Below are 19,381 nucleotides of genomic sequence, written 5' to 3' on the forward strand. Positions count from 1 at the left end.
CAGTGAGCTCTCCACCTCTGGGCAACGTCAGTAGCTAACCGAATCTGTAAATCATTTGTTTTTAGTTTTTGAATATAAATCCAAAAAAAAAATATCGGCTTTTATTTTCCGTTTTGTGTCTGATTACCCAAACAAAAATGGGAAATTACAAAATTGGACCAGAAGACGAACTTGATTTAGATTTTTCGCATGCGTCTTATTCGGATTTGCGTTCTACCTTACATGCTTACTGCAGTAATACACAGACAGTCATCCTGCATCAATAAAAGGTTTATTTCCTTTATTCATGCTTGGAATTGACTGTATTTGTGTTCCTTTGGTCGCAAAAAATCAAACTAAAATGCAGGGGAAAATGCAGCGGAAAACCCCCGAGCCGATATTATCATAATTGATTTTAATATTACGACTTTAATCTCGTAATAGTACAACCTTTAATTGTAATTTTACGACTTTAATCTGACATTACGACTTTATTCAGGAAGTGAACTGCTTTTGTTTGTGCAACTCTTAGCCTAGCCTTCAACTCCCTGCCATATAACACCTCCGAAGAGAGGAGAGCTTAAGTTACTTTGTTTTTTTGCGACTAAAGGAACACAAATAGAATCAAATCCAGTCATAACTATAGAAAATAGAAATATTACTGAGACATGAATTTGCTAAACCATGCTGCCTTTTAAATTACATAAAATTAGCCTTGTTTCTGCGTTTCGGACACAATGACACAGCTCTCTGAAACTCTGTAAATGACAGTTTTGAGTTCTCTTTTTGCAGACAAAATATGAACTTCGAGAACTCTGCGTTCCCAAGCACAAGAGAACAATTCCTAATCCGTTTCTCTCTCTCTGTGTGAGACTGTGTGGATGCCTTGCTGATTTTACCATCGACGAAATCCCGCTTTCCGCGCCAGCATTGGCTACCCAGCGTCGACCTGCTGAAGCGCGCGACGTATTAGCCAATCACAGCGCAGGAACTGAAACCAGTTATCCAATCGTGTCGCAAGGGGGCGGGATTTTCCCCAATAAGGGTGGAAAACAAAATCGCGTGGGGATTTGATTGCTGCCACTTAGGGCTTTTACTGCGTATGCAAAAAGCAGCCATGGCGAAGAAGAGGCTGAAGTTTAATTATTAATGTTCGTGACGGTGAACTCATGTCTTCTGGAGATAAATGCGACTTAAGGGTCATTCTGGAGCTGAACTAGTGAGAGTGAGGGTCCTCGGCAGAGCCATCTTTATAACTAACAACACTCCTCAGCAGAAGTGAGTATCGCTGTGTGAGTGTGTGTGAGTGTCTGCGAGTGCAGGCTAGCTTGCTGTCAGATTATTTATAAATATATATAGCTGTATATCGTTAGTTCATGTGCTCTTGCTTCATCTCATTCCGTTAGTTGATAAGGGTGTTATTACTAGGCTACAGCGCAGACAGTCCAGCTCCCTGTGTAACAGGAAACAGCACACTGCTGAAGGAGAAGCTGCAGCTGCAGATGGGAACACCCTGAAACAAAATAAATACCCTTAATTTACTCTCTACCACTGCAGACCAAATTTTACCACGTGTAGTGTTTCATATGTGAGCCAAGAATGAATAAAGACCAACGTTAATATGTTTTGAGCCAGGGGTGTCCAAACTTTTTTGTTGGGGGCCAGAAGGAGAAATATATTTGAAGTCACGGGCCACACTCTGTAATAAAACAAATAATGAAATATACCACTTTAAATAATACTTTTTTTCCTGATTATTTCATTTACACACCATTTTACTTGACTCTTTTACTTGAATCTTTATCTTTGACAGTGTTGTGTAAACTAAGGTTTTTCAAATTGATGTTTAATTTCATGATGTCTCTTAATATTAAACTCCTTAATTACGGCAACTTTTAGACTCTTTTTAAGACCCGCTTTTCTGCGCTAGAAATACGCACCCTCTCTGCTTTTAGACTCTTTGGCTCGTTTTTCTGCCCTAGAAATGTGCACTCTCTCTGCTTTTAGACTCTTTGGCCCATTTTTCTGCGCTAGATTTGAGCACCCTCTCCGCTTTTAGACTCTTTGGTTCGTTTTTCTGCGCTAGAAATGCGCACCCTCTCCGCTTTTAGCCTCTTTGGCTCGTTTTTCTGCGCTAGAAATGTGCACTCTCTCCGCTTTTAGACTCTTTGGCCCATTTTTCTGTGCTAGAAATGCGCACTCTCTTCGCTATTAGACTCTTTGGCCCGTTTTTCTGCGCTTGAAATGCACAATCTCTCCGCTTTTAGACTCTTTTGCCTGATTTTCTGTGCTAGAAATGCGCACTCTCTCCGCTTTTAGACTCTTTTGCCCGTTTTTCTGCTCTAGAAATGCGCACCCTCTCCGGTTTTAGACTCTTTGGCCCGTTTTTTGTGCTAGAAATGCGCACTCTCTCCGCTTTTAGACTTTTGACCCGTTTTTCTGCGCTAGAAATGCCCACCCTCTCCGGTTTTAGACTCTTTGGCCCGTTTTTCTGCGCTATAAATGCACACTCTCTCCGCTTTTAGACTCTTTGGCCCGTTTTTCTGTGCTAGAAATGCGCACTCTCTCCGCTTTTAGACTCTTTGGCCCGTTTCTGACACCTAGCGTTCAAACTTTGAATCTCACATTATAAAAAACTGCTTAACAGCGGGCCAACTTTCATTCTATTTCTAAAATAAAAAGGAAATGGGCCGCAAATGGCCCGCGGGCCGTAGTTTGGACACCCCTGTTTTAAGCCTTGCATTTATAGAATAAAGCAATCTAAATGTATCTATAAGAAAGTGTTGACACCAGTAGGTTAGCTACTTTAAGATGGACCAAGTATCAGCCAAATTTTATTTTCAAACACAGAAGTAAATTAGAAAAACTTATATTGTATATTGTATTTTATATTTTATATATTGTAATTTAATATTTTGTCTCATGGTAATTCTTTGACAATTTGAGCTAACTTTGAAATTAACAATCATCACAAAGTAAAGCTGGACAATTTTTTGATATTTTATCGTATCGTGAAATTTTTTTTAGCACAGAGATGTATAAAATACTAGGAACCCAGACATAAGTAAAAGTTCTCAATTAAAAACTCTTCAATTCTCCTATTGATGCGATGAAGTAGTCCTGTTCTCTTTAGCATAGAAACACCCGCAGTGCATTTATAGAATATAGAATATAAATACAATAAATTTATAGAAAAAATTAATCTAAATCCATGCAAAAGAAAATGTTGAGTCCAGTAGGGTTAGCTACCATAAGCTTGACCAAGTATCAGCCAAATTTTATTTTTAACTTTTCAAAAGTAAGTTAGAAAATAAAAGCTCTATACTGTTAGGTATACTACATGTACTTTTTTAATGTCCAGACAGCGTCCAAACTTCAGAATCCTTGAGTGTGTTTGGAATTACTTTAGAATGGGTTGGTATCAAAAGCTTTCTGAGACTGAAGAAAAATAAAAATAACCCAGGAATCTTTTCATTTAATTTGAATGGATGTACGTGCAAGCTGTAGTTTGTTCCCTCTAGTGCCATATAGGTAGTTAATTTCAAACCACAACAGTTCCCACAATCCAAGTAAATCTGTAAAGCTGTTGGGTTACAGCTTAACGTTACAGGAGAAAGAGTGGTACCACTGCATGGGATTGATGGTTTTTTAAACCAAATTTGACCTAATAAATCATGCTATTCAATTAAAAACATGTTGTCTTAAATTTGCAGATGATGTCCTTAACCCGAACGTTGGTCAGCCTGCGAGGGCCTCTGCAGTCAGCATCTCGAGCTGGATGCAAACAAATCCAGTTAAAGGGTCAAAGATGGCAACACACAGTTCCTCAAGCAACTGCTAGTAACTACCAGCTGCTGGATGACTGCTTTGGTATGCGTTTATTTTTTAAACTTCTTATAGAGTACTTAAACAATTTCATAGAGGTGACGGTATCATTTCTACATGGACTACAAGGAGTTCCTGTTTGTTCAGTTGTTCCAATTTCTTGACTCATCTCTCTCCATTACATCCATGTTGACACAAGTGCTGACAAAACTTTCCAGTCCATACAAGTTGCCCTGCTTAGAAACAATGTGCTTCATATCTGGGTAATAGCTGACTGATTTTGAACTCTTTGGATTAACAATAACACTTAAATCCACAGAGCTCAGTTATGGTGGCGTCGTGATGCACTTTGACTATGTGTGGCTGAGGGACCACTGCCGCTCTGCCTCCTGCTACAACAACAAAACCAACCAGCGAAACCTGGACACTGCCAGCATTGAACTCCAAATCAAACCTGTAAAGACACGTATAGATGAGGAGAAACTTTACCTCACATGTAAGTCATTGCAGTATTTATTGTTACTTGTGGTTAAAACAATTTGTAATTTTTACTTAAATATGTATTCAGATATTTAGACACTGGCAATGTATGGGCTTTCTTTAGTACTGTACATAAACATTAGCTCTCAGTCATGTCAGTACATATTATTGCTTGTTAATTAATGTTTTACACGTGGAGTTACTCTCAATAGCTACTCTTAATGGCTGCTTAAAAGTGTGCATATGTGGGCCCCGAGTGGTCCACTGTGGTTGGGAGATCGCTGATTTGAATCCCGGTCATGCAGCTGGCCATCATCGGAGCCCTGAGAGAGCCAGTTGGCCTTGCTCTCTCTGTGTGGGTAGATGTCGCTCTTTTCCCTTATCACTCCTAGGTTAATGTCAATTAGCACAAGGCGTCTGTGAGCTGATATATCAGAACTGAGTTGCTGCGATTTTCTCAGAGTGTGCTGGCTACTTGGCAGCGCTGCTTCAGCAGTTCGAAAAGAGGCAGTGGCTGACTTCACGTGTGTCAGAGGAGCCATGTGCTAGTCTTGACCTTTTAAAAACCATTATTAAATGATTTGTCAACATCATTGTAAGTCACTTGTTAATATAATCAAAAGTGGCTAGAGGGGTGACGGTGATCAGAAACATCATAATATTTAATGATGTGACAATGCACAAAATTAGTATCTGATATTTGCAATTAACAATCCCCTTCATATCATGCACTGCTCTCCTCCTGCATCCTAGCTCTAGCAGATTATGTAACCACTGAATGGAGTCATGATTGTTCTTAAGTCAAATTTTGTTCAGATGTTTTGATCAAAGCTGTTAGGACATAATATCTTGCACTACAGAAATATCAGCACTCTAAACTGTGTTCCCTTAAGTATAATAAGCTCAATCTGATCTTTCATTCAATTAACTGTGCCTGCTATCCCCAGACTCAGGAAATCTGCGCTGTTCAGTTTACAGACCACACAGCATTTATTTGTTATCATAGTTTTCACTAGGAGATGGAAGTGAAACCCTCTTGGTCCGAATCTTTCTATCTGACTCCCAGGAGAGCCTTTGGAACTGCCCCAGATCTGACTTGAGAAGAAAAAATTGCACTGTGGGTCATAGCAAAGATGGATATCTCTTTAAAGAGCAGAGATAAGGCATTATAAAAAAAGACAGAACTTTGACTGCTGACTGAGCAGCTGTGCCATTCACGTCTAAGAAGTGCAGGGTACCTGTAGTAACAGATTGTTATTTAGTAACCACTGCCTACCCCGAAAAGATCAGCTATTTACTGCTGACGTTTTCCCACTTTGACCAAGAACTGTCATTTAGACATGTAGGCATGGTGATCACATCCTTTCCAGGTGATAGAGATGATTTAATCACACACTGAGGTGCTGTTTGTCACAGGACGTGTGTACAGATACGTGCTAACCTTATCTGTAGATCTGCTTGTCTGTCTGTCAGGGCCAGGAGCTGTTTGCACTATATTGGCTAAGTGGTTTCCCTCCAGTGCCATCACTAATGACTGGACTGGATGAATCATATTTTTTCAAAGAAAAAACAATGTCAAAACTAAAAAAAATATATATATATATTTAACACGATTTAACATTTTTTATCCTAGTAGGCATTCCAACAAGTTACAATGGGCTTACCTGAGCAGTGTTATTCTTCTCATGAATTTTCTTTAGCAGTGTTACTTTAGTCACATATTTACCTCAGCAGTGAAGTTTAAGTCATATATTTACCTCAGTAGTGCCTCAGTCACATAAGTCACATATAAGTAAAATTTACAATCAAATTAATCAAATCAAGTTAGGTCAGCTAACTATCCCAGCCCTGTGCAGCTAGTAACTTTCAGATGAAAACAGCCAGTTTGTGCTAAACTGATTCCAAGTGGGATTAGGGATCCTTTTTGTATTAATAACTGTTTACTTTGACATTATTCAGTTATAACAACCTCATCTGCTGTATTCCAAGGATTGGTTCTGTTTTACTGTATACGTGTTTGACAACTAAAGATTTAGGACTTTTAGGAGTTTTTAAGGGTATGAAGGGCTACAAAGGGCTCCTTTAGCGCTGCAAACAATCATTTTTAAGGGTTGTTTATATTCGCATATCTTGTACAAAATGTTTTTCCTTGCATTATTCTGTCTTTCTGATGCTACCAGGGCCTGATGGTCATGTTACACGTTACAATCTGGCCTGGCTAGCCGAAAACAGCTACGAGGGTCAGAAACAGAGTGCCGTGCAGCCACGCATCCTGTGGAACTCCGAGATCTACACCAATGCCAAGGTGCCTTCAGCCTCCTGGGAGAAGTTCATGAGCTGTGACGAGGAGCTGAAGAGGTTCCTGAAGAACTTTTTGCTGTATGGAATCGCATTTGTAGAAGATGTTCCAGCCACTCTGGATGGTACTGAGATAGTGACCCAAAGAGTCAGTCTGATCAGGTGAGATCATTTTCTGTGCTGTAATGCTGTTAGTTATTTAGTTTCATAATGACAATTTTCTGTGTCTTAAATTCATAAGCAACTGCTTATAAATATTAAATGTTAATAGTCTAGTGCTTAACATACCTTTTTCTTTGCATGGAATGATTGTCTATGAACATATAGGAAGTTGGCTAACAAACTAACTTTAGCTAGCTTAAACAAGCTAGCTATTGTTACCAGGGATAGAACTAAGGTTAGCGGAAAGCTAGCTAACATTAGTGGCGAGTTAGCTAACATACTAACGTTAGCAGCAAGCTAGCTAACATACTAACTTTAGCTAGCCTAAACAAGCTAGCTGTCTTTACCAGGGATGGAACTAAGGTTAGCGGAAAGCTAGCTAACATTAGTGGCGAGTTAGCTAACATACTAACGTTAGCAGCAAGCTAGCTAACATACTAACTTTAGCTAGCCTAAACAAGCTAGCTGTCTTTACCAGGGATAGAACTAAGGTTAGTGGAGAGCTAGCTAACATTAGCGGCGAGTTAGCTAACATACTACCGTCCGTGGAAAGTTGGCTAACGTTACTGGGGAGAGAACTAAAGAAATTTTGACTACATTTTTGGGTCTTAAATGATATTTATTAAAGTCTTTAAAAGGTCCTAATTTAAAGCATTAAATTTGACTTTTAAAATGGTGCAGGAACCCTGTTTTAGATATTGCTTTACTATTGCTTTTCCATAAAGTCCCCCAGACTTGTGATATCACACCCTGGGTAAATGAAAGGATGAATGACAGCACAAATGACAGTTAAAAAAAAAAAAGAAAGAAAGAATTTTAGTGGCTAAAGAGTTTAGCAGTGATTAGCCAAACAGCAAAACTCACTGCCTTCTTTATTGTACTGCAGTTTTATGTTTTTGTTAAGAAATGTCACATTTCTCAATAAATCTAATCCAGTCTTCTTTCCACATTTAATAAATTACACATAAATTATTTTTTTCACTTTATTTGTAGACACTTTTTGGATGTAAGATATTTTTACTTTATTTTATTGTCCATTTAAGAAAAACAGACATTACAAAAACTTTCATTATGCTCATAATGTTCAGACATCTCAGACAGCTGTCTCAATAATGTTATATATATAATAAAATAACAATGGTAATACAATTCTTGTTTCAAGTTGGATACAGCATTGAGAAGATATTCCCTTTACAATTTAACAGTCTAATTTCTGACCTCCCTTGGATGTAAATCACCATTTCTTTATTGTTATCTATTTTCTTATTTATTTTAAGGCAAAGAAATATTTACATTAAAAGAGGGAATTCAAGTCAGAGGTCATAGGGTCTACAGGAAATCTGGCCGTGGGGACTGATATAAGCTAGCCATTTAGACCAGATCTGATTAAATTTGTACGATTGTTTTTACATTATATATATATATATTTACTACCTCTGTTCTGAGCTCATGAAGTAATTAAGTAATGAATGAAATATGAGTTATGAGTATTGACCTGTGTCTGCATTCCAAGGAAATGCTTTAGCCACCTCCCGGGTAGTTTTATACCAGGGGTGTCAAACTCATTTTGGCCGAGGGCCACATTGGCATATTGGCTGTCCTCCGAGGGCCAGATGTAACTTATAAATGTAATAAAATGTAACCAAATGTAATATATGTAAATGAATGTAATTACTCCTTAATGTTAAATAACTCTCAATATATTATTTATTCAATCAAATATTACAGTTGCATGGAAAAAATGTTTGCTTGTTGCTCTATTAACATAAATCCTTTTAATTTGTCATGTCATGAAATCCAAAAACTCCATCAATCAAGAACCAAACTATTCAAGTGAATAGAAATGACATCAAGTTATATTAACTTAGAAATTATTAACTGAAATAAGGCTTAATAAATATAAAATCAAAAATTGTGAGCTGTTAAGAACATAGCATTTCCTCAGATTTAGCAGTTCCTCATCCAACCACTAGTGGGAGCTGCAGCAGCAGCACCACAAGTCCGCAGTCTTTACTGAGTCAGAGCTACAGCCCAGCCACGGGCTACAGGGCTCAGCTCAGCCAGTCTGGAGCGTTTTTACAATTTTTAAGTTCTTCTGTGTATGAAATAAAGATTTTTGTAACCGAATAATACAGCTCTCTACAGTTCATCTTTCAGCCCAATCAGCTAACAGCAGCCGTTTAGAGCATGAGTCACTGCTGGGATTACATTATAAACAGGTCAGTTATCGCGCTGCTAACCTCAGGATGTTTATAACTACGGAGTTTAGTGGACACACCACGGCTGCAAGGTTAGACTGTTGAAGGCTACTGAAGACTATTAAAGGCTATTGGAGGTTATTGAAAGGGTTATTGAGGGCAGAAATCAGTAAAGGCTGGTTAGATAAGTGATTCACGTCCTCGTACTTTGCTGCGGTGAAACTGCGACTAGCGCTGTCACAGTGATGTTTATTAACGTCATTAAAACAGATTTTGTCAGCTATTGTCTTATAAATGTTTACACAGAACTTATATCTCTCCTAAAAAGCGTTTATTTTGGTCAGTAACACTCTTCGTAACACAAAAGGCATACCGGTCTTTCGCCTTGAAGCACAGCCGTCCGTCTGCATCAACTTCTCTTTTTCTGGACATTATGGGATAAACATTTATATGTCTCAATTCCACCCGCGAAGTTACACCTTCCCTCCGGCAGGGTTTCCACATCAATGACTACACTGCCGTGTAGTGGCAGTAAGCCGTAACTTTGCGGGTAATACAATCGACAAGCATTGTGGGAAATGTATTTTTGGTCAAAGAACGCTTCTGACTTATTTATTATAGACACTAAGATCTTACAAGCTCTCGCGGGCCACATAAAAAGACGTGGCGGGCCACATTTGGCCCGCGGGCCTTGTGTTTGACACATGTGTTTTATACATATCTGATTCCGTTTTATTATCCTGTGCAATACACATGATGAGGAAAGTGAAGATGAAACATTCTCAGTTTAGTGAATAAATGGTTTAGCAATTTATAGCCTTGTATAACAGACGTAAACATTACAAATAATAATTCTGACCAGCTGAACACCAAGATGACACATTTATTACAGTTACTGTAGGTTTTCTTTGAGTTGTAGTTGGTAATTGAACACACTGTTCTATGACAGTATATTGTTTTATTAGTGAATCCCTTAATTGCTAGTCAGTTTTTGTAAAATTCCTTAAGTTAAATTTAAACAAACAGCTGAACGGCTATTGTTAGACTTGTACTTACTTTAAAAACAGCATGTTGTGCAGTGTGTGTGTATTTTAGTGGGTGTGTTCTTTTTCAAAAAGCTCTGTTGTTGCAGTGCCCAAAAAACTGGCCTGACTGGGGATTTAAGCCTTCAACTTCACCCTCAAGATATTTAGACAACCTTTTCCCATAGCACCTTCTGTGCACGTGATTTTTCAGCTTTTTCTGCCAGTATGAGATCTGGCAACTTGTACACACTGCAGGTGGTGAATGTCTGAAAGAATGAACTTCAGAGTCACTAATCCTTTCTTTTTAAAGCTTTAATTTAGAGAATGAGTGCAGTGGCCATGGGAAATCAGTGTTTTAGTCAGTGTTTGGAAAGAACCTTAATTAATGGATGAGTTGGGTCCTTTGATTTGAGCTAAATTACTATTTATTTTATAAAGTTGCATGCTGTCATTCAGGACAGACGGTATCATTAGTTGACTGTGGCTTTTCTGAACAGTTTGCAACAAAACCATGTTTATTCATAAAGACACTGTGGACGTGAGATAAAGAAAGGAACACATGTTTAAACAGAACCTTGTATTTACATAGCAGGAGGCTTCTTTTTTATTATGTACTTATAAGGAGATCAAAAGTCAGTATAAATGGTATAAATATGACTTTACTTCAAAATCTCTGATATACACTTGTTGACAAAAAAATGCATCCCAGGTTGCTGTAAATGTGTCTGATTAGACACTCGGTCATGCCCCAAGAGGGCGTGAAATTTCTTTCCCCGCTGGCCTACAAAAAGACTCTTGGGTAGACATTTGGGTAGTGTACCTCCTAGTGCAAGATCATTGACTGCTAGACATGCTAGCCTCTATGCCTCTTTTCTCAGCTGCTCAGCTGACAAAGAGAAGCATGATGATCATTTCACCAAATCCATCCATGCTCTCCATCTAGGTTCTCTGTCAGCCAGATAATAAACGATAATGTAATCAGCTGGGATGCCAGCTTTGGCAGGCTATGAGTTTGCAGGATCTACAGGTCCACCTGCAACATCTGTGGGCAAATGTGCTGTAGAATGACATATGGAACCTGTAACTGTGTCTCACTTAACTGTTTCACTCTAATATTGTTATTACTTACATACAGCTCTGGAAAAAAAAAAAGAGACTACTTAAAAATTGCACCAGCAGTGGCATAAAGTTATCCAAAAGCAGTGTGTAAGACTGGTGGAGAAGAACATGCCAAGATACATGAAAACTGTGATTAAAAACAGGGTTATTCCACTAAATATTGATTTCTGAATGCTTAAAACTTTATAAATATGAACTTGTTTTCTTTGCATTATTTGAAGTCTGAAGGCTCTACATCTTTTTGTTATTTCAGCCATTTTCAATTTTCTGCAAATAAATAGTCTAAATAAAATTAGTTGTATTTGGAATTTGGGAGAAATGTTGTCCGTAGTAGTTCATTTTACTCAAACACATACCTATAAATAGCCAAATTAGAGAAATTGATTCGGAAACTGAGCTTTTTCCAGAGCTGTATCTATATCATTTTTACTTTCTCAAAAAGAACAGCTTCCTAAGAACGTTTACTTCCGGACAAATTTTATAAGATTTGTTAGTGATATTTGTTCATATAAAAAGAATATAATTGAAAGAACTGTAAATTAATCAAATCATTGTGAGATTGGGTATTTACACACTTAATTGTCTCAGAAACTTGAATCTCAAATTCTTTTTGCTCTCAGTTGTCTCTATTTGCTCTGACCTGAAGTGCTCTTGTGTTTCCAGAGAGACCATGTACGGGCGCATGTGGAATTTCACCTCCGATTTTTCTCGTGGAGACACAGCCTACACCAAGCTGGCCCTGGACCGTCACACAGACACCTCGTACTTCCAAGAGCCTTGTGGGTGCGTACATGAACGAGCTCTTTGGGCTTGTCAGGTCCAGTTCGTGTTCACTTAGTCAGTTCTAATAACTTGGCAGAATGTCAGGAACCCTTTCCCTCCTCACCCACTGAAAGCATTGAAAAGAAAAAACACTTCTTACTGCTGAATAGTTTGAGGCGTTAGCTGTGCTTTCATTCCCATGCAGTATAGATGCACTCAGTGAACCCCTGTTTTCTTAGGCTTGCAGCAGTATGCTTTGCTATGTCCTGAGGCAGGGATGAAATCTAGTCCTTTGCGGTTTGTAGATTTTCCTAGTCAAATGCTCATGATCCAGTTAATTGCCTGGATTACGGACAACAGTTCACCACCTCTGCCCTCAGGCCAGTGCTACACCACATTGGTCACGTCTCCATTCTAGTTTTGCAGACAAAAAAACACTCAGTGGAGTGAATTATAGACCTACTGCTCTGCCTCCCAGCAGACACTGGTCTTTCCCAGCTTGGGGGTTTTGTAGAGATGTGTGTTACGTCATTATAAGAACCCCCCTAAGAGCAGTAATAAATCTTGGCTATGCAAACATTGTCATGGTTTGAGAGTTTGGTATAGTAAACATAACAGCAATGTTATAGTCTTTTAATATTAACCTAAAGGGCCTATATCTCTCATATATTCTACTTTGCAAATTAATTTTCTATATATTGTATATATGAAGCTTATTTAACTTTGAAAATGAAAGGACACATTCTATAGAAAAAATCAAATCATATCACATTTATCTACTATAAAACAGTTCGCCTCAAAAGCAGACAAACAGAAACATATCAGCATATCAGTCCAGAATGTGTACACAAACACACACACACACACACACTATATAAGATGTTATAACATATGAAACACGCTAAAAAAGAGTACTTAAATTAAGTACATTGAGTACAATATGTATTAGTATAAAAAGTATTTTTTCCAAATTATGTTTTTATTTCAGTATTTATCTGCAGCACATCTTATCTAAAGTGTGTGGCTAAATGATTCATATTAACACAAAGATCGAATCTGTTGATTGTAAACATTAAGAGATAAGAAGGCCAAATTCCCTAGAAGGGTTGTGACATCATGGCTGTAGCTAGGAAACATGACTAGAAGCAGCATGTTCCTTCTGAAAGAAAAATCAATAATGGTGATAATAGATGGTAAATAGGCATAAGGTGCTGCAGCTGATTAATGAGCATTTCCTGAGCTGTTTGCCAGGGCTTTCTCTCTTTATCTGTGATATAATGAGGTATCTGCAATGATATACAATAAAGATAAAGACAGAAAGAGTAGTTGTAAACAGATAAACAATATAAAATCTACTAAAAAATAATGTACACACTGAATTATGTATTCCTACCCTTTTTAGCTAAAACAGTTGATTATTTTGTGGCATTGCCATTTTACCTGGTTGCCAAAGCACACATTTACTGAAATTTAAAATACTGCACCTTATAGATTAGAATGGCATTATCTAAAGCGTGTGTGTGTGTGTGTGTGTGTGTGTGTATATATATATATATATATATATATATATATATATATATATATATGCACAGCTCTGGAAAAAAATAAGAGACCACTCAAAATTATGAGTTTCTTTTTGATTTTCCCAAACTGAAGATGGATGATCACAAGCCATCAAACCAAGCTGAACTGCTTGAATTTTTGCACCAGGAGTTGTTGAAAGTTATCCAAAAGCTTTGTTAGAAGTTTGTTAGACTGGTGGAGAAGAACATGCCAAGAGGATTAAAAACAGGGTTATTCCACCAAATATTGATTTCTGAACTCTTAAAAATGTATGAATATGAACTTGTTTTCTTTGCATTATTTGAGGTCATATTCTGCAAATACATATGCCTATGAAAAGCAAAATCAGAGAAACTGAAGTGATCTCTTATTTTTTTTTTTCTAGAGCTGTGTATATGTTAAATGCATTTCAATAGCTCAGTACCTGTACTCTGAACAATGACAAAAAAGTTGAATCTAATAACACTGTAGATTTTTTCTGTCCATTTCTGTGCATCACTTACACTCTTTTTACCCTCTCTGGCTTCATGGTAGGATCCAGGTGTTCCACTGTCTAAGGCATGAGGGCACAGGCGGCAGAACTCTGTTGGTGGATGGATTTAACGCTGCTGACAAAGTGCTCCAGCAATCACCTGAGAACTTTGAGCTTCTCTCACGCGTCCCCATCAAACACGAGTACATCGAGAACCAAGGCCACCACCGAAACCACATGATCGGCATCGGCCCTGTTCTGAACGTCTATCCTTGGAACAATGAAGTCTACATGATCCGGTAGGCAAAACTTGTACTGACTACTCAAGCTCTCTCTTTGTAGAAATAGTCTCAAGCTGTATTCAGATAAGATGGGACATGGAAAAGTGAAATAAATTATAACACAGATTTTAAAAAATGTGGCTTAAATGAGATGGGAGTAGCTACTCGATTTGCACACTATCATCGAATCATCAAATGACTTGCCTACTTAAAGCTGCAAGAGAGTTGTTGGCTTGTCTTCTGGATTTGACAAAATTGATTCTGTAAATCTTTACTGGTGCAGGAGTTCACAGTTAGTAAAAAGGCATGACATGGTGCATTCATTGTTAAGTTGTTGATGCATGGGTTCTTGATGTGGGAAAGCAATGCTGTTATGTCCACCAGCAAATACAAATGTTGTTTAAGGCTGATTTGAAGCACTAAAATGAGCTTCTGCACGTAGCACTGCTCTAGCTGGTCTGTGTTTTTTGACTGAGATATTCAATAGTTTATGCTGTGATAATGATATTGTCATAATGCCTCTTTGTTGTTTAGGTATAATAACTATGACCGTGCAACGATGAACACGGTTCCTCACAACGTGGTGCAGCGCTGGTATGTCGCCCACAGACAGCTAACTACTGAGCTGAGGAAGCCTGAGAACGAGCTGTGGGTCAAACTTAAACCTGGCAAGGTAAGCAAGCAAGATTTTTTACTTGTGAGCTACATTAGTAGCTAGATTAGGCTTTGGCTTTTGTGTAAAACTAAAGAAGCAAAATCTTTTTCTATCTGTTTAGGTTCTTTTCATTGATAACTGGAGAGTGCTGCATGGTAGAGAGTCCTTCACTGGGCTCCGCCAGCTCTGTGGCTGTTATCTGACCAGAGACGACGTGCTCAACACAGCCCGCTCCCTCGGCCTTCAGGCTTGAACAGCAAACAGCTAACACTAGGACACACCAAAGGATAACGGAAATAGCATTAGCGTAATCGGTACAGATCAGTCATATCCTTTATACATGTTTTGTGCATTTAAATCAAAGGTTAAGAACTTTTAGAGGGTCTGTCTCTCTGGTGGCCTTAAATGTCACGGCTACTTTGGGCCTTAATGAAATGTGTATGACAGGCTTTGGTCAAAATAGCACAAGAAAGAAGCACCACATCAACCATTTACAACCCTGTTTAGAACAGCGGTTTTGAGTGCCTCTATCTTTAAATGATAATAGACCACCGTTATTCCAACCTCCCCCACCGTTTTTCCATATTTATCACTCTTCTCTGCTACACGGATTCTTAGACTTTTAAGTTTATTTTTCTAGTTTAAGTTTTATTTTTTCCAACATTTACTGAAAATTAAGCTTTTTGAAAAGGTGGACATTTTCGAAAACCCTCTTTTCAGTGTTGTCTTGTAAATGAAGAAAACAGAGCTTTTTAAGAACAATTCTTGCTGAATATCAAATACTGTACACTCCCTACGTAGTGAAGTATATAAGGAAAATAAAACTACATTTGTATGTACAGATAGTTAAAGACTTCTGATTTTTACATGAATAATTGTCAGTTTTGTTCAATTACAAATGTATAATTCTTTATTGAAATGACGGTACTATAGTCCACTTCAATACTATAGTACCAGGGAGTAGTGTATGATTTAGGATTAAACCTTTATGTGTTCTTTTTTCATTATGGTCTTTTAAGATCTATCTTCTCTCTATGTGGTGCTATGCATCCAATTTTCATCTTCATGTTCTGCTTTTTGTCATCAATTTTTGGTATACACTTATAGAAAAAATTTAGAAACCACTTCAGTTTCTGAATCAGTTTTGCTGATTTTGCTTTTTATAGCTATATGTCTGAGTAAAATCACCATTGTTGTTTTATTCTATAAACTAAAGACAACATTTCTCCCAAATTCCAAATTAAAATATTATCATTTAGAGCATTTATTTGCAGAAAATGAGAAATTACTGAAATACCAAAAAAGACGCAGAGCTCCCAGACCTCAAATTATGCAAAGACAACAGAAACATTCATATTCATAAAGTTTAAGAGTTCAGAAATCTATATTTGGTGGAATAACTGTGAAATTTAATTACAGTTTTCATGCATCTTGGCATGTTCTCCTCCACCAGTCTTACACACTGCTTTTGGATAACTATATGCCACTCCTGATGCAAAAAGTCAAGCAGTTCAGCTTGGTTTGATGTCTTGTGATCATCCATCTTCCTCTTGATTATATTCCAGAGGTTTTTAATTTGGTAAAATAAAAAAACACATCATTTTTAAGTGGTCTCTTATTTTTTTCCAGAGCTGTATATTTTCAGAATAGCCAAAAGAAGTCACACCCTATGAACTGACAGTTGCTTTTTGTTTTCTTTTGTTTTGTATCTGTTTGTTAGTTTTTTATCTTTTGAAACTCTACCTTCTCAAAGTAAGTGGGTGGAGCTATTATGGTTGGGGTGGTGTAATTATAATCAGATGGCCAGCGACGTAGCAACTGTGACAATTTTGAATGGCATGTTGAATACATATTTTTATCTCCTACATGTCCCACAAAATGAAAATTTTTGACTGTACAATTTCACAGTTTGTGCGTTGGTAGGCATTCCAGATACCCAATGTGTGTGCTTAAATGTATGTTTTTCTGTAATATTCCCTAATAAGGAATAAGGAACCTTTTTTTTTTATTTTATCGCCAGTCATGTCAGACGTTAGTTGGAATGTGTAAGGGATGAAAAATAATAACACCAGGAGGTAAAATGTGAACAAATGTCTTAATAATAATCCTAATATTGAAATGGAACAAGCTTATGAATCAGTGTGAACAGGAAGCTGATGATTTGAAGTTCTTGGGGATCAGTCATCATCATCATCATCAGAGGAGGAGGAGGAGGAGGAGTTTATTTCCTGTGCTGCTGAACCAGACCCTGTTCTTTAACTGATAACAGAACAGGCAGCAGATTTAATGGAGATTACTTCAATGTGGGAGTGATCAGCATTCCTCCACCTTTGACCATGTTGTGATTTAACCTCAAGTAACTTATTGTCAGTGGCAGCGTATTGCTTATATTTCACTAAAGACTAGCTTATATTTCACTAAAGACTATAGTCCAGTTGTCCAGTATGCGGTCAGAATAGTATATAATAGAATTTTATAAATATTTGTAGCTATTTAGAATGCAAAACGTGGCCAAAATAAATCTGTTTTCTTCAGCATTTTCTTAATTCATATGTTTTCCCCTTACAGCTATCTTAAATATCATCTTAGATATGCTTAAGATTGCTGGTCCAAAGTTCACAGATATGAAAGCGCATAGGTTTCAGAACAAAACAACACTTAATTGTTTAATTATTGTATAATAAATTGAGCACTATAAAATACACATCCACCAATTGTACAAAATGTCAATTAGTCAAATAATTCTTGCTATAATACAATGCGCTGACATGGTACAGTTCATGGTTCAGTGTCTAGTATTGTGTCCCATGACTTTTGTCATGTCTAGCCAGTGTTCAGCTTCACTCAAAACTTATGCAGGTGTGACCTTTCCCAAGCTGTTGTCTGTGGTAACACTTCAATTTACATTCTGTTTTCCCATAACTTTTGTCTTGTCAGTGTAAAAATTACATTTCTTAACACAGGTTTAAAGAGTGCTAGCTAGCTAGGTTTCACTATTAAATTAAATTAAATACTGTTAAATTAAAAAACGATCATTTGAGCGACAGTTTAATTAATTGCCGCTTTTTGCAGTTTGGTGATTTTAATAAAAATACAATCAGTTGTGCTGCTCTGTGATCAGGCACTTGCTTACAGACATTTTAAGCAGTTCTTATTTCCATGTTCCATAATGTAAAATGGTTGTGAGGTCTGTTGTTGACACAGAATTTGGGATACATATACAGGGTGAGCAAAGGAAACTGTGAAGAGCAAAGTCAATGTTTTTGGTAATGTCACGATGTGTTGTACAGATAACAGGTACGATCCCAAATTGCTGAAGAATAATAGGCAGTTTGTACATTTGAAGGTCTGTTTGCTGCAGGCATTTTATTTTTACTGTATTTTTACTGTAGTGTAAAAAAATGATTGTACACACAACTAAAGCCTCAAAACCACCCCATGCAAATAAATATATTTTACAGCTTGCATACATTGTTGTTGTTTTTTTTCGTTTGTCTTGTCTAACTGTCATTACATCTCCTATTATTGGGGAAATGTTGATCATGTATATATAATATTCATTGTTCATTGTACACTTATTTCAGGACTCCCCCTGGTGGCCGGAGAGACTCAGAACAGATTCTGAACAGAAGTGGGTTTACTCCTCTCCAGTGATTTTTCTGAAGATTTGATTGGTGCATTTAATTTTCTATCTAGTTAAAGTGGCAGTCCGTATTATTGTGTTTCTAAACTGAAAGCAGAAGCATTTCTGAGTGGTGAAGGGATAAAATATTGTGTTTAATGGTACCAGTGTGCTGGAATGATCATCCCTGCTAAGCCTAATATATTAATTCTTAAAACTGGGCTGTCGGGTCACTTTTCGCAGAAGTTCTTCTGACCATGTCACGCATCTTTACGTCACATTCACAGCCTCTAAAAGAGGATCCGGCTCAGTTTTACTGAACGCGAGTGGCTGGTGGAGCAATGGCGACTTCAGAAGGGGAAATCAGAGCTCAGTAGCTCATTTACCCAGAGTAAAACCAAAGAAACGAAGAAGTGAAGTTTCTTACTAAGCACGCTCTCTCTCTCTGACTGAACATAACCTGGAATCGGATTCATCCGCTCTGAAAGGAGACCTCATCACACCCGACCAGTTTAAAATGATTCTTCCGCATGCTCGGTACAATTACCCATTCTCACCAGAGAGGGCCCTAAATCCCAAAACTTACAGACATCACCTTTAATTTGATTGGAGGATTGCTATGCAGGTGTTGTGGTGTTTTAGTATGGTTGGTTTGATGTTTTTGTGAGTTTTTGAGGACTCACCATCATGATGTAAATACATGCGGATATCGTATCTTATAAAGTCCACATCTCTCATTGCAGTTTGTGCAGGCAGGCAGTCACAACTGTACACTGGGAAAGTTACACTAGAAGAATTGTTTATTTCTCCTAGCATGTGTCTGAAATTTGCATGGTAAATTAGGGTTCCTTCCTTTTTTTTTTTTGCTTTTAGACACATTTTACTAAATATAAGATTTCTTACAACTGCAGTCAATTTTACCGGCATATCATTCTGACGA

The 19,381-nt window shown here is 37.6% G+C and overlaps 1 protein-coding gene across 1 annotated transcript; it reads left to right on the plus strand.

Moving 5' to 3' along the window:
• The first annotated feature begins 1,038 nt into the window (after positions 1-1,038).
• On the plus strand, positions 1,039-18,286 carry tmlhe (trimethyllysine hydroxylase, epsilon). Its single transcript, XM_007231697.4, has 8 exons — positions 1,039-1,257; positions 3,693-3,849; positions 4,124-4,300; positions 6,465-6,744; positions 11,750-11,869; positions 13,946-14,182; positions 14,699-14,837; positions 14,941-18,286. The coding sequence occupies exons 2-8, from the start codon at positions 3,693-3,695 to the stop codon at positions 15,070-15,072; spliced, it is 1,242 nt and encodes a 413-aa protein (XP_007231759.3). The 5' UTR covers positions 1,039-1,257; the 3' UTR covers positions 15,073-18,286.
• The last annotated feature ends 1,095 nt before the right edge of the window (positions 18,287-19,381 follow it).

The sequence above is a fragment of the Astyanax mexicanus genome, chromosome 17 (genome assembly GCF_023375975.1).
Source record: "Astyanax mexicanus isolate ESR-SI-001 chromosome 17, AstMex3_surface, whole genome shotgun sequence".
In the NCBI taxonomy this organism is placed as follows: Eukaryota; Metazoa; Chordata; class Actinopteri; order Characiformes; family Acestrorhamphidae; genus Astyanax; species Astyanax mexicanus.

Coding starts and splice junctions, on each gene's coding strand:
- tmlhe (XM_007231697.4), top strand. CDS start 3,693: ATGATGTCCTTAACCCGAACGTTGGTCAGCCTGCGAGGGCCTCTGCAG. Junction 3,850..4,123: donor GCTGCTGGATGACTGCTTTG/GTATGCGTTTAT, acceptor TTAAATCCACAG/AGCTCAGTTATGGTGGCGTC. Junction 14,183..14,698: donor AATGAAGTCTACATGATCCG/GTAGGCAAAACT, acceptor TTTGTTGTTTAG/GTATAATAACTATGACCGTG.